At 38.3% G+C, this 16,107-nt stretch overlaps 1 protein-coding gene across 2 annotated transcripts in view; it reads right to left on the reverse strand.

Annotated features, from left to right (window-relative positions):
* Nucleotides 1-16,107, reverse strand: part of chn2 (chimerin 2) — a 33,154-nt gene that overhangs the window by 15,013 nt on the left and 2,034 nt on the right. For both annotated transcript variants that reach the window (XM_055047803.1, XM_055047802.1), the window contains exons 2-6: nt 5,668-5,706; nt 3,033-3,088; nt 839-870; nt 525-638; nt 148-418 (exon numbers count right to left, since the gene is read on the reverse strand). In XM_055047803.1, coding sequence (XP_054903778.1) covers nt 148-418; nt 525-638; nt 839-870; nt 3,033-3,088; nt 5,668-5,706 — 512 coding nt within the window. The remainder of the gene's footprint in view (nt 1-147; nt 419-524; nt 639-838; nt 871-3,032; nt 3,089-5,667; nt 5,707-16,107) is intronic.

Below are 16,107 nucleotides of genomic sequence, written 5' to 3' on the forward strand. Positions count from 1 at the left end.
GACTCCTTGTTCTTTGGTGCTGAAGATAGGGTCTTCTTTATATAAAGATGCGAGTCATCTCTGTAAAAGCAGAGTGTAATAGTTCTGAAGCTAGACCACTGCTGAGAATATACGTCTTTATGTGACATGAACAGCGATCAGACTCACCCTGTCATCACTCTGGAAGGTGACCCTGCGAGGCTCCGTGCGTCCACGGCTCAACCTGTGCACCATTTTGTCTTTGAGCAGCGACGTGTAGCCAAGGTGCTCATAGATGGGGTTGGTGGTCATTTTGGCAATGTACTCCGCTGCCTTGGTCTCGATGTAAAGGGTGATGAGGGCATCTGTCACCAAGTCATGGACGGACTCAAACCTCTTCTCCCCGACAAAGTGCTTCCCGTCATAAAACAATCTGTAGTTGAGGGTCTGGTGTCCAAAGCTGGATGGAAATTCATGAACAGGTGAACAGGTGGTATCGAAGTTGAGCAGCAAGCTGATGGTGGAGTCAATCGGTTTTGTTACTGGTTTTGTGGAGGAGTTGGTACCTTAAGGCCAAGGTGTGAGTCCCTGGCTGCCTTTGGCTCTCCCTGATGAGGTACGCACCCTCTTTGCCTGCCAGCAGCTCATCTGCATATTCTCGAGATATCATCCCATGAAATCTATTGAATAAACAAAACCTGGTTTTTGTTATCAACAACTTAAAAGATTTACATGTAAAACTGAGAAGAAAAAAACCCCTCATATGCCCACTTACATAACAATTACTACCTGGTAAAGGCTTTAAATGATATAGAAAAGCATTAATATCTATCTAAAAAAAAAAGCATACAAAGACAGAAAAAAATCTAGTTAAACTCACTCTCTGCCATAATACTTGGGTCTGCTCTCCATCTGTAAACCAGAGGAAGAAATATTGGCTGCAGCAGTGTGATATGAAAGCTCAAATTAATAGCTCTGCAAATTGTTCCTTAAAGCCCGCATGAAAGATAAAGGACTTTACACCACAGGCCAGATTATCTCCATCTGGGCCCCCGCGTCTGTTCACAGCTAGCAAACCATAAAGCTCAATCACAAACTAGGGGGAAATAAATTAGAGGCCGCACTGGAAAACAGCAGGTAAAAGATGACCAGCTGGGAAAAAAATTATATAAGGCATGTTAGAATAACACATCAGGGTGACAAAGGTATCTGGAGCACAGATATATATGACTTTATTTTCTGGTCTTCACACTGACAAGGGGAAGCTATATGAGTGAAAATACGCTGAAAGATGTACGTTTTTTCATAACCCAGAAATTTCTTCTACATTGCCGGTAGTGGCGACGCTCCAACAGAAGGACTTCTTATAATGTAAAACATAATTTTGTATTGAATTACCAGCCTGCCACTAATCTCTCACAACCAGCCCTAGAGCTTTTACTCTGCTCATCAAAGTGTAGCAGTACTCAAAATAGGATGAGACACGCATCAGTTCTGCTGGGTTATACAATGGAAGATTGGCAGTTCTCTCAGTGAAGACGGTAAAAAGTGCATTAAATTTCACCAGTGTTTTGATAACACAATGTTGTTGTGTTTTGGGTTTTTTTTCAGCAAAATGTCTGAGTTCTTTGGATCTTTTCTTCTTTTCTAGACAGATTAAAAGGCAGTCATTGACAGAGTCCAAAGTTTCTAGCATTTTGACAATGTGCTACTTAAATTAATCATTCCACTTCAAGTAGATAAGTAACTCAAAATGAAAAAAGAATTACACAGTGTCACGCCGCTCTTGGCTTCAACAGAGTATTGGTTAGTCGTCTCTGTGCTAAATTAACTACAGGTTGTGTATCATTATTTTGACTGAATTACCTACTAAAGGCAAAAAAAAACAGGTTATAAACATGGTTATATGATTATAAAATAATAAAATGGTGTTCTTCTTGTGGTACTTGCCAATGAAGTAATTATGATGACAAATGCCTCTATGGCGAAATACAGACAGATTAGATTTACCTCAAAGCCCTTTTAAATCCCTGGGTAGGGTGGCGGTTTGTTGGGTCACAAGCTACAGTTCCTCACCGAACAAATTGCTACATTAACCTCACCATGTGAACTTACATTTAACCCTTAAAAGTTTTTTTTATTATTATTATTGATGTATTGTGTTTTGGCAGCCAGTGTGTTATTTATTTATTTATTTATTTATTCATTTTTACATATTTCTCTACTTTCAACAAGGGAGACATAAAAATATTATACAAACCCTTTAAAAGTTCAAAATGTCTGGAATTAGACTGTTCAGACAGAATTTACTGAAAGAACAGGTGAGATTTTATTTTTAGGTCAAAAACCTGATGTGCTTGACATGTACATATTTTTAAGTTTCAATGTAAATATCTGAAAAAAAAAAAAAAAAAAGAATCTGTTTTTCAGCCAATAAAAGGACAACACTTAATTTTTAGCGCCACGGCTTAAACATTCAGTCGTGAGGTGAATTCAAAGCAGTAGGGAGCCTCTCCCGACAGGTTATTATTTATGATTGGTCTGGCTTCCAGCTGCCACACTCAATCATTTCCCCAGGAATAAACTCAAGCTTCAAACCTGAAAGTAAAAGCCCAGTTTAATCTCCAGACAGAATACATGTCTTGTCTGATAGACCCGACTTGTAAAGAGAAAATAAAGAGGAGATGAACAAGGCCAGCAGGTGTTTGAGGGTGCTTTAACCACATGTTCAGAGGTGACATTGGGTATTTCTTCTGACAAATACAGCAACAGATGCAACATGCACTCTCCTCATCAGTGCTGTAACTCAGTTTTTCATTAAAAACTTTTAAAGTTCTATGTCTTTTTAAGCACTCAGTTTCAAATTGCCAAAACTAGGTCAAGCCTAATTAGTATGTTTGCTGCAGTAGTTTATTACCCATCAGGTTTCCAGTAAATAAAGTGTGATATTTTCCCAGGGTTTTGGACAGATGATGCAGATGTTTATGTTGTTTTTCTACGAGTCATTAACATAACATGAACTCACTCCAGCTCCCTTCAGTACCCAGCTTTTTAACGTTCACAGACACACTGACCTCCTGAGGACAAGTGATCCTCTTTGGTCTTGGAGCTTCCTGCTGGAGCTGGTACACTGTCAGATAAAACATGCATGTTAATGAAGTTTGTCTGGCCTTCTGAGCTATAAACAGCTCCATGCAGGACATAATTGCATGCAAGCAGCAGATGTGACATCCAAAATAAACACAGTTAAACATAGTTCAGAGGAAACATACCAAGTTTGTTTTGTAGTATTTATAGACAGAGCTATATTGAACAATTGGAAAACAACATTTCCTAATTAATGGCTTTAAAATAGCTGTTCTAAGAAAAATGCATTATATTAGAAAATAAACTATTTGCTTACCTACTTCCACTTTGAAAATGTGATAAAAGTCTTTTGACATATGTGTTTTTTTGCAATAGCATTTCCACATTCAAAATCTTGACAAACCCAATCTTTAATTTCAGTGCATTTCTTTATGTCGTTTTAAGTAGAATAACTAGTAGCACTATTATTAGCACCATCAATTTTTAATGTAATATTGTTTGGTAATGTTTCATTAATGATCACTTCGAGCTTTTCTGTGACAGGAGGACATAAATGAATCTAATATATTGACGACTAGGTTAGACGAGGATTCATATTCATCTTGTCACCAAATACGCTGAGGTGGACAATAACAGAGGTGAAAAAAAAAAAAACCTCCAGAGCTCACTGTTAGAGATCTACAGCAAAGAGTGGCATTTTGGGGTCATCAAGGTTCCATAACAACCACAAGATGCTATCTAAATGTCAACCAGGTGTTTGGGAGACAAGCCAGAAAAAAGGCCTTTTCTGCCCCTGTGTTACCAACATCTAAACTGGGAGCTACCTAAATGCCAGTGGGACCTATACTGGATCTGTGTGCTTTGGTTAGGGGAAACAAGACTGTGTTCACAGGTCTTAAAACAAAATTGAAAATGTTTAGGTAAAGTCTGTTTTTTTGAACGGTTGTTCCCATGAGACTCCAGTGTGAACAGTCAATGACCTGTAAAGCCACAAAATTATAAATAGCTTCATCAAATTGATACATACATACTTAAATAATATTAAGTATGCATGGAGAATATGTAATGCTGTGGGCTTGTTTCTCTTCTGAATTCTGTAGTAACCTTGTCGGTGCATTACATTATGAACTCATGGCTTACAAAGCCTCATGTTAAATAAAGGTCTGATGTGATCTACCAGTAATCTGATCCATATGTGGCCAAATCAACGACTCCTCCTTTTTATGTACGAACTGCAAACTAGTTCTAGTTAAACAGAGATTTTGCAGATATTGGTAAAAGGCTTTTTACTCTATTACATATCTATTTTGTGTTCAGAAAAAACAAATGTTTGTCATACTGGCAAAGTGGATTGTACAAATTAACATCCCGTGGTGAGTTTGTTAAAAAAAAATAAAAAAAATTCTTGACTTGTTTGGGTTTTTTTCTGCTGATTAAATATTTTTGAAACAAATGGCCAGTCAGCAAAGTAAACACTATATAGTAATGCTGCAATAAATTAGTTTATTTTAGGGCATTTAACACATCTTAACTAAGCCTGCCAGTAGAATGGAGTGTGCCATGGTTCAGGGTGAAGAGTGAGTAAATTACTGGACATGAGCCATATAATGAAAATGCATTGTGTGAATCAAGGCTGAACTTATAGTTGAACTTTGAACACATTTAAACTCAATCTTTCAATTTCAAAGCAGACATTTGACTTGTAAATGTACAAAACCATATAATACATATTAGATGCAATGCAGTTAAAATACTGGCTCAAATCAGTCATGCCGAAGAGAAATATGGCACAACTCAGTGCTATTTTCGGCAAAATCTGTTGGAATAGAAATGAAACAATCAGTTACAAACTGTGAATTTCTGCTTGCTGTATCTTTTTCACTGAGTTTTCGATACACGAGAGATGCTGTTTTCATAAGAAACAACCAGTACTAGCTAAGAAATCACAGTGTGTGGCTCAGCTCAGCCCTTATGGCAGCAGATTCTCTTGGTGGGGGAAGGAAGGCACCTGACTGTGAACTTTCATGTTTTGTCAAGCTGATTTAAGCCAACCTGGAAGATCTGGACACCATCCACTGCTGTGACACTGACACCTCTAAAAAATACCTCAGGAGAGAACCAGAAGAATATGGTAGGAGGCTTCAGTAAAGGAGAAAGAAAATCAAATATGCAGAACTTTATCGGCTGCAAAGACTTGACCAAACTAGTTCTAGTTAAACTGAAATTAGGCCATAAGGGTAAAAGTATCAAACGTGCTTTGGGACTTAAATAGTCTCCCACATGAAAAAAAACCCTACACATTGTGTATTAAAATGGGTCCTCTGACAAATCTATTTTAGCTTAGCCTGTCGGCAGGTGGAAAATCGTGTTTTCTTGGCTGCTGGTAACCTATTTTACACAGAAAATAGAAATCGGCTGCTTTGCATTTGTGTATGTGGGCGAGTGTGTCTGACTGTGCACCTTTTGTGCAGAAGAAAGAGCAGTTTCTAATTTTACTGCAAAAAACAAGACCTGAGTCTTTGCAGCACAGGAAGTCAGGGTGATATGTTTCTCCCCAAAATAATATATATTATGATAAATGTCAGGTTAAAAGCTTTTTGCAGAAAATTTATAAATACTCACAGTATGACTTCCATATTGGTGGCTGGTAGTCATCAGGATCTGAAAAATATAAAAATAAAGCAGGGTTTTTGTCATGAATATCTAGGACTGTTTATGATACTTTTCATTAAAATCTCAATCTTCCTCTGCTCCCAAGCGTATTAAATATGAGCCATTTATTATGATTATATGCCACTGGTGTTTCTCTCGGTTATAATTATGCTTCACGCTGTGCATCTGCCTGTTGGGTCTCTGATCACCGCTACAAACACAATCAATATGCGACGCACGCCTGCGTGTCTTTATGCACACCTGATCTGTATTAAACAGTGGCACGAACCTGAAAACACAACATCTCCGCTGCGATAAAAGCACAAACACAGCAATCAAAGCAGGGGAGAGGTAATTACAGCGAGACCCTCTTCTGGGAAAATGCAGTGAGTTATGTTTATGTGAACACTTACGGATTACATGATGGAGTGCGCTTTTGCATTAGATTAAAGAAGGGAGGAGATGGAGTAAATGCCCCGGGGCAAGTTGCAGTTTAATGTCATGTTTTAATGATTCTTACAGCTCTAACAATACATCACCCTCGATTAGTGACAAATGCTGTAGTGTGTCGTCTGACATCGACTGCTACGGCGCTGGAGACAGGATTTTAATCGTGTCGCAGCACATTTCTCAGCACAAAGTGGGACATAGAAGACGGTGTGATTGTTCTGTACAGTCTGTACAGTCGTTCTGTACAGTCTGCTTAAAAAGTATGACTTTTCTGTTTTCCAAATTGGTCAGGAAAACAACTCATCTTCTGGGTTTCAGAAGATCTTCCAACAGTTTTATTTGGAGTTTGTCTCTTTTATCTGCAAAGAAGAGTGGGCCGAAATTCCTCCACAGTGAGATAAAAGACTCATTCACAGTTACCCGGTTATCTGAAATGCTTAACAGGAACTGTTCCCACAAGAAGTTATTAGGTATTGGACCTGGCAAGTGTGTGTAGCTTTTATCTTTTAATGAATAAAATCATTATTTGAAATCTACTTCCTTCTCGGGATGGCTCAGGATGTCTTTTTTTTAATATTTATATATATTTGATCTGAAACATTACCATGCCACCCAAAAAGACAAACAAAACAAACAAACAAAAAAAAAAAAACAGAAGGGTGCTATAAGAGGGCAATTTATTTTTACACGACACTGAGTAAACAGAAACATATGATAAGAAAACTTATCTAAAAAGAGCTTAAGATAGAAATAAAAATCAAGATCACTTTGTTTTTCATTTTATCATAGTATCAGTAGGTGGCATTGATGTAAATATTACTGAAATGAAAATTCAAAACTTGAAGATAATGACCATGGAAATAATATATAGCTACCACTTCAAATCTGTGGGCCATTTAGCCCACAGATTCTTCCCACATCTGGCTCAGGACAAAGTGAGCCAGATGTGGGGGAAAAACAAGACAAAAAAGCACTTATTGTAGCACAGAAAGTAAAAGTTGGTATGTCTAAAGTGTAATTTGTGTTCTAACAGAGCGGCACTACTTTTTATGCTGTAATAAGGAGTTTTTAATCTAAAGTTAAAAATGTAAACTGGGTGTATAATTAAAGTCGGCAGAGTGTTTACCGCTGTTGCTTTACAAAATGAAGGTTTACAATCTTATGGTCAAATGGGATGTTTTAGTTCTGTGCTTTTGTGGGTTTATTGTAGGATTCGCTGGTTGGATTTCTATTGTAAACCAACCAGGGCTCTGCTGTTAAGCAAATGTGCTTTACTTTGACTCCAAACAACCACAGTCATGAAAAAAAAAAAAAAAAAAACTCTTAGGTGCTCAGTTGGCATATTTCTCTTTGCAAACATCAAGGAGGAGTGGCAAAGGGACGCATGGTCAGATTGGAACATCCTGGGGTCGGTGGCATCATTTCCTGCCTCGACCTTATCTACTAATCATGAACAGGGCTGCCCAAGTCCATTCCTTGAGAGCTGCCATCCTGAAACCATTAAATGCCATGAAATGGCTCATCAGCATCTTTTAACTCTTCAGGGACTTGGCAGCAATCTGCTTAGTAGATTCAGGTGTATAGGAGTGGAGATGCATCTATTGGTAGCAGGACAATAGAGCTAAAAGATTGGACTTTGGCACCCATGGTCTTAAAAATTAACATTACCACAATTTAATATGGCATTTAAATACAAAAATGTCTTTCTGAGGTGCTTTTGTTTGTCTGTTTTGAAATGTGTGAGAAATTTGGTAACGCAACCAAGTGTAGAGAGGAAGACCTTCTCTCGTTGGAGATAAAAAGCTCAATCTGCATACTGAATCCCACTGTGGAAAGACTGCAACACATCACAGCTGCAAAGTCGCCACCAGAACTGATGGAGCCGTCAGAGAAGATTGTCTCATATTCAATCAGATGAACTGCAGCTTGTTGCTAAGGCTTCCCAGGAGTGTTTCCATGCTTTAGGAACCATCTGCAAAATCACTCAGGAAAACCATCAGAAGCAAATCAAACAGAAAAAATAAATAAATGCTACGAGGGATCGGGGTTAGGGTCACTGTGTTTCACAGGTGAATATGAACGACGAGATCAACAAAGCACAGTGGCACTTTTTTAGTAAGTCTCAGATATTTTTCCACTTTAATATCACTATTTCGCACCAATAGTTCATAGCCATTTCTAAAACTTCCTTACATTAATAGAACTAAATCAGTAGAAGCAATAGATGTAAAAGGCCAGAATAAACATACGCCATTTATACGGAAACCTCTTTCCCAGCAATAATGCTGTCATTCAACTGCTTTTTAAAATGCAGGTTTTTGTGAGTGAACACAATGTAATATTCCTTAGGCTTTTTTTGGTCCTATGACACTTTCTGTGTTTTTACTTTTTGGCTTTGTTTATCCAAATGGCCTGGAAAAAAAGACCACGGTGCACGTTTTTTGAGAAATTTGTATTTTTCAGGATTGTGTCTCCCTTCTGCAATTTTGTACCACTGACAAAATTTAAAGTGTGGTTTTTGAATTAAACACATAAGCAATTGGATTTCTGCTTTCATTATTTGGTTATTCATTAACTAGTGAGACGGCATCTATTTAAAATGTGCTTTTTCATTGTTTTCTGGTGGATTTCTTTTCCATTAAAAACTTTTAAAAAGAAAATAAAATTGGACAACTTCTCAAAGGCATTCTGAGACACTAAAGGTGTAGAATAAATATAACAGAGCTTCTTCAGAATGTGTTGAAACGAGAAATTCACATTAGCAAGCAAAGCAAAACATCTGCAGCAACTGTGTAACGCTGATGCATCACACAGCGATGCATCACAGTGATGCTGATGGACCAAAGTTTTAGAGGACTGTTTCAGACATGTGCCATGATTAAAAAAGTGTTGAGATATTTGCAAGATCTACCGAGTTAGGTAGCTGGTGAGGACACTAAAACGGTGAATATTCAGCCAAAGTCCAAATAAAACATAGAGAAACCATCAGATCTGCTGATCAAGAACATTTTAATCAAATCAAATAAAATAGGGCGGTCAGAAACATAAAAATGAAAGGAAACTCACACTTGGCTCTAATAGCTATGTGAGGCTTTGTCTGAGTGAATGCAAAAATGCATCCTGGTGGAGATCTTCTGAGCTTCCAAAATGTCTGCTGTGGTTTGAAGCTGTGAAGAAGACATGAAATGACAACTGGAAAATAACAAGAGGAGACAATATAAGCCAGCGCCTGCTCTTAGATAACAAAAACATCCAAATTTAAGGTATATTTTTCTCTTCCTATTTATTGATGGGAAACAAACCAAACACTGCATTGAAGGACTAAAAAGACCTCTGTTTTTAATTAATTATTTTTTTTTTACATTTTCTTATATAAATTCAGTAATTAGTTTATTCTTGTTATTTGCACTTAAGTACAGTGACAAGCAGTATGCCATTTAGGTGATTAGTTCCATGGCTCACTTTTGATATAATAGCAAACCCTAATTCCTGTTCTCTGCTACACTGCAGGAATATTTAATGGACATTGTTAGCAGTGAGTCATGTTTTTCCTGAGGATACATGTTGTTCATGCAAAGCATTCCTTTGCCCTTGTGAGCAGATCCGTGCCGCACCTCTCTGGCCAGAGGGAAAAAAAACAAAGCAGGGCGGGAATTGGATTACGGAAACCAGTGAGCACTTGTTGGATGTGAGCAGTGATGCTCGCAAACTAATTACTCATATAAATTGCATCAACGCTTAAAATGTTATTGTTCTCACTTTGATCATTCCAACTGTGCTTGCAGGAGCATTCCTCACTGCTGTTCTCTGCATGCTTGAGTGAAGGTTGGGTGCATATTTATTTTTATCAATATATACATTCAAACCGCCTTCAAGGTCTGGAGTGCTGGTGAGTGGCCAACCTGCCTCAGAAAAATCTATTGTCCTAACACTGAAGCTTTGTCACAGTGCACCACACTGGCAACAGCCTGCAAGATTTATTTCACTGCGGCTTATTTAAAGAATGTGATTTCAGCTGGTCGCCGGCCAAATGCTCTCTTTTTCGATCTAATTCTTATTAATGACGGACGGCATTCCGGTCTGGAGTACTGCCTCAGCTTTCGCCGCAAAACGAAAGAGCTTCTCAGGGTTGCTTCATTCTTATCCCTTCTCATTCAAAGACACACTAACACAGGCAGCCACATGAACGCAGATGAATCCGAAATACATCAAAATGAATTTCTGAGTAGTTTAGAGTTGGCATGTCGGGATTGCTGGGGATTTATAAATCTGGAGCAGCCAGAGGGTTGTACCCACCAAAAATACAATCTTTTTTTTTGTGCTTCACTCCAATACAGTCACAAGCATGTAATGCAATTGCTAGCAATGGCTGTTCGCTCTGGTGACAAAGAGAAAACGCTATGAATTGGGATCATGCTGTAGGATCGTTGTGCCCTGAGAGAATGTCTGCTCAAATGTCTTTGCTCTTGAAAAATTTTGGACTTCAGCAGAGAACAAAAAAAGAGAGAGACTGCTGCTGACACTAGCAGCTCAACTGGTGAAGATGACAGGTTGATGGGTAATATTAGGTAAAGACATGGGTTGTTAGGCTAATCAGAGAGGAAGAAGCCATTACTTTAAATGCAACATAAAAAGGATAGAATGCAATTTGCAAAATCCAATCAGGGAGAAGGGACATATTTTTTCAAGGCCTCTTCTGTGAACTCAAGAAGCTAAAATTGAAGTGTTTGTTTTTTGGTTTGCGAGAAAAAAGGGAGGAGTCTGAGTCTTCTAAACTGAAAATGCCAAAAGATTACCTGTGTAGTCTTTTCTATGATCTAAATGTTTTGGACTGGGCTTCACAAAGCTGTGATCTCAGCCCTATAGACAAATCCGTGGTCAGTACTGCGTCTGCAGCACCTATTCTGTCAGGAGGAATGAGCTGAACTTCAGTCAAACTATTGTGAAAAGGTTAGGTTAGGTGCTCACCAAAACCCAGTAGGTTATTTAACTGAAACTGAAAAATGAAATGACTCTATCTGTATTGGGAAGCTGGCCAACTAAATATGTACTTACGGACAGCACACAAAAATTCATGACAAAAGTTATTGAGGTTGATTTAATTTGGCTTAACTTGGGCAGACAGAAAATGTTCATTCTTTTGCAATGCTATTATTTATCATCAACTTGATAGAAAGTACCTTCTGTCGCCATTCAAAGGCAAGCATTTTTGGCAAGAACAGGCAGTGCGAACAGGTTTAAGAAAGCAACCTGTCTCCCCTTAAATTTACTCTGTCAATATGTAAATCTGCAACTGGTTGAAGAATCTCAACAACTCCCACTCGTTCTGTGAACACCACAATGAGAGCACAAGGGACAAAGATCTAAAGTCTTTGAAAGAACAGCTTAGTGTCATAACTAATGCAAAATTTATATGCGTCTGTAGGTATAAATAGATTGTTTTATAACCTATCCAGAAACCAAAGTTGTAGATCTGCATGATTTCATTTAAACATTTTATTCTGAGAATAAAATTATTCCAACTGAAAACATACTTTTCTTATGATATTTACTGCTTACGGGACATCTATTAAAATAAATTCCACGACTGGCATGTGGAAAATAACAACCTGGAGTTTATCTCTGAGTTACATGCAGACCATCAGCACACACAGTGATTCAGTAGGGTGCAGCTGAACTGCAGCAGGGAGACCATCTGTGCAATACACAGTTTCAAAATAAGACTGTTTACACTGCGAGCTGGGCAGAAAATATTTTTTGCGCATGAACCATGAAAAGAGTTTATGCAGAAAGTATGCAGTTGACCAGTTTACAGAAATACAAACGTGTTCAGTTAAACCAAAACTGTAATATGGGAACTTGATTCCGATGCTTCCTTGTTTTCCAGGCATATGTTTTTATTATCTTCCCCATATTAACCAGAGCAGCGCTGGAATACGTCTGGGACAACCATACTTCTTTGCTGATGCTACAAAACATACAAGTAATTTGTGCAAGTAGCTCGCTGCACATGACAGAAAATCCTTTCCCACATGATTTGTTCTAGGTGTTCGGGGGGTGGATATGGAACAAAAAGACATTGAGAGCTGCAACCTTTGCCAGAAACATGTTGAGCAGTCAGCATCACTGTAATACATAGCTGCAATTCTGCCTCCCCAAACAGATATGTCACTTCAGTCCTGAAGATGAAAACATTCTCTGATGCCTTGTTCCTTGATTTGTTTTCCATCATTTATTTCCAGAGGGAATCTGGAAAATGGTGTCCTGGTGATACAGTACAAGTTCCCATAATATTTAGACCAAATAGGTAGCAGGAATACTGCTGATGTTGGAAAATATATCACCTGAGAACTAAAGATGCTACAGCATGCATCTAGTTATCATCCAACCTTATGGTATGTTGCTATTCAAACTTTGTTTAGATGTAAATCACAGATGCAATTTAACTCAAGATCCTTCCTAAGTTCAGCTTCATTACCTTAACACTTTTCAAACATAAATGAAAGTCGAAGGGCATTGCTGAGAAAGAAATTGATAAACAAAGTGAAATACAGACCAGATGAGGCCTAGGCAAAAAGTTACCAAATAGTAATAAAGTTATGAAAAACTGAACTCAAAATTCCATTTATACGCAATGGCTGCTGAAGATGAAAGTAGTAAGCGTGAAGGTTCCAACTCTGATAAGAGTTTATATGGTGAAGATTTTTATGTTACTATCTGGGAGGTGGAAGTGAAGAGTCTGGGGCCAATAGCCTCAAGATTGACATGCTACTGAGGTATCCAAAGTGCTCTATTGAAAGCCTAGTACTCCTGTAATGCACCACAGTGGTGAACGACTGCTTTTGATCCAATAAGCTTCAAGTTTGTTTGCTGAGAGGGTGGTACTAAAGTTATGTCATCAAACTACCTGTCGCAATGTCCCCTGACGATGCACAAAATATCTGGTGCAGATCAGATGAAGTATCAGGGAAATATAACTGTTGGAATAATCTAGGGGGTGCAGTGGAGTCAAATAAACCTGTTGGGTTTTAAGAGCTTAACAAAGATCATTTTATGTCGAGCTTGGTGCAAATCGGATGATGCATGTGTGATTTAGAACCAACTATATACAAATGACGAGGAATTGGATTTTGCCATTCGCATGGTACCAACCACCAGCCACTGTTAAGAGAATGATTCGGCGTCACGTTGTTCTGTCATCAGACACAGCTTGAAATCTCTATGAATCATAGACTGAAAGGAAGCCTGCCAGCAGATAAACAGGTGATGTCACATGTTGACCATGTGAATGTGGTCTGTTATGACACACACAAAGATGCATGCAGCTGGGAGCTTGTGTGTGAAAGTTACTCCACCGTAATGTTTTTTGGTGATTGGTCAGTTTTTGATTCTTGGTCACATCCACATGCTCTGATGGATCAAAAACCTTTTGATATTTTCTTATCTCAATGCCTCAAGATTGTGGTGAGTGACTTTGAATTCTGCACGTCAAAAGCTGTATGAGTTTCCTCAGATACAACTTGTGTAAGAGACAACCTTCCTTCATCCAAATTGGCTAACCTCCTGCTGTGTTTGCACCATAACTCCAAGAAACTTTTTTTATATGGTACATGTGTACTGAATTTCACAATAGGTCACAGCGTGGGTTGGGGCTGACTTCTTAAAAATTTCTAGGAAGCATTGTTGGGGAATTAGGCCACGCCCACCAAATATCTGAGCGACCAATTGACCTAACATTCATGTTTCTGGAGGAAAGAACCTATAAACATGAAGGGGAAGAACATGCAAACTTCATTCAGAAAGTCTACCTGCCAATCCAGGGTCGATTTATCTAAAAATAAAAATGGAAAAAAAAGGGAGTTCGTGGGAGTTTAATATTAGTTTTTTTCAAAGAAATATGTTTTAAACATAGTTTTTAAAAAGGATCATTTGTTTGCATGCTCTAAACAAAGAACTGGATTAAAGAAGCCAGAAAAACTGAAAATGACACCTCTGCAGTTATGGCACTCTCATGTCTGCGCCATGGCACCAAAGCACCCTCATACCATCACAGACGCTGGCATTAACATATTCCTCTGATGAAAGCCTGAATGATATTTTTCATGTTTTGGAATGTAGAACCCAATGTCCACCCCGCCCCCGTCCACTAAAAGTAAACTGAAACAGAGTCATCTGACCACAGAGCACATGTCCACTGTTTTTCTGTCCTTCCGAGGAGAGTATGCTCTCAGAGACCTCAGCAGTACTTCTGCTCTGAGGGGTTATGCAGCTCTCTCCCTGTGTAATACAGTTTCAGGTTACATTTCTGTGTGTAGCAGCGGATTGTGCTGAGTGGCAATGGTTTTTTTCCAAGGTTCTTCCAAGCCTGTGTGGTTTTATTGATCTGTCACAGGATGCAGTGCTTCCAGGGCGCCCACGTGGGCATCCACCAACTGATGTTCAAAAATCTGATTCTGCAATTTTGCACCAATTTACCAGATTTATGAATAAGTTTGGCATAAAGTATAATGCCGTCTTCTTTCTTTTTCTTTTTTTTTCTTTTGGCATGACGGTTTCCTCTCAGTATCCTAACATCCGAGAAACTAATCATAAATTTAAGTTTTTTTTTTTTTTTTTAATACACCATCATCTAAAGTAAAAGCTTAAGAAAACATTGCAGGATAGATTTATTATGACAAATAGCTACACTACACCCACAGCACTCAGTCTGCAGCAGAATAGATGACCTTATATGGAGCAGGAACTGAGACTCATTTTTCAGACATTTATATTTTTCATAGACAAGATTATTTAAATGTATCTAACTGCCAAACAGCTCTGTAGGAAAATAATGATACCCTTGCGACAACCACTCCATCCCTGGCAGCAGTGCAGCTTGTAACCCCTGATAATTATATTGAGAGCCCAGCAGTAATGACAACCTTCCGATACCGCAGAAAGAAAAGACTTTCCCCTTAAAGGAGCAGTGGTCAAAAAGGCCGTTTTTTGTTCAGAATGCGCACATGAGATAATGTTTCGTGAGGCTTGTGGTTACAGTGCAGACTGTATCAGCTTGGAAATGAGTGTGTGCGTGCGTGTGTATGTGTGTAGTGTGTGTGCCGCCCACTGGGCTGTACCTCTGGAAATGTGATGCTGCCGTGTGGTCTACTCAGGATAGCGAGACAGTAAGAAAGTAAAACAAACACTGAGCATGCTATGCAGTGTTCTCACACATTTTTACTTGTGACAAATCCAGCTTTTTTTTTCTTTTTTCCAACATTCAATCTAAATTCATGTATTGGTTGTTTTCATATGAAATGCAATCTGGGTTTATTGCAAAAATAGTTTAACCCTTGACTTGTTCCCCATTGTTTCACAAAAACAAACTCCAAAGGATATAGAAAGATAGATAGATAGACAGACAGACAGATAGATAGATAGATATAGATAGATAGATAGATAGATAGATAGATAGATAGATAGATAGATAGATAGATAGATAGATAGATAGATAGATAGATAGATAGATAGATAGATAGATAGATAGATAGATAGATAGATAGATAGATAGATAGATAGATAGATATGGAAATGTATATGCTAGAGGAACACAAAGTAGATCATAATCAGAAAAAAGACACATGGTAATCAGATTTTGTGCATACAATCTGACAACTGTGGCATGCATTGGTATTATGTCCCCTCAAGTCACTACTTAACAGAACCACATGCAAGTGTATGTTGTTTTCAGCAAACTGAATATTTCTGCTTATTCTTCTTAACAAAATTGATCCAGCTTTACCAAATTAGATGGAAAGCATCTGTTGACTTCAGTTTCCATGTCTTAAAATCTCAATTGCACTTCATTATGTACTTTGACTGACAGAGCATTAGCGCTAGCCTAGCTCTGTGCAAGGCAGAGCCCAAACCTGAGAGAAAAAGATAATTCAAGCTAATATCATTGCACTGCATACGGCGCTG

This window comes from Poeciliopsis prolifica, unplaced genomic scaffold, assembly GCF_027474105.1.
Source record: "Poeciliopsis prolifica strain line A6 unplaced genomic scaffold, Auburn_PproV2 SCAFFOLD026, whole genome shotgun sequence".
NCBI classification, from domain to species: Eukaryota; Metazoa; Chordata; class Actinopteri; order Cyprinodontiformes; family Poeciliidae; genus Poeciliopsis; species Poeciliopsis prolifica.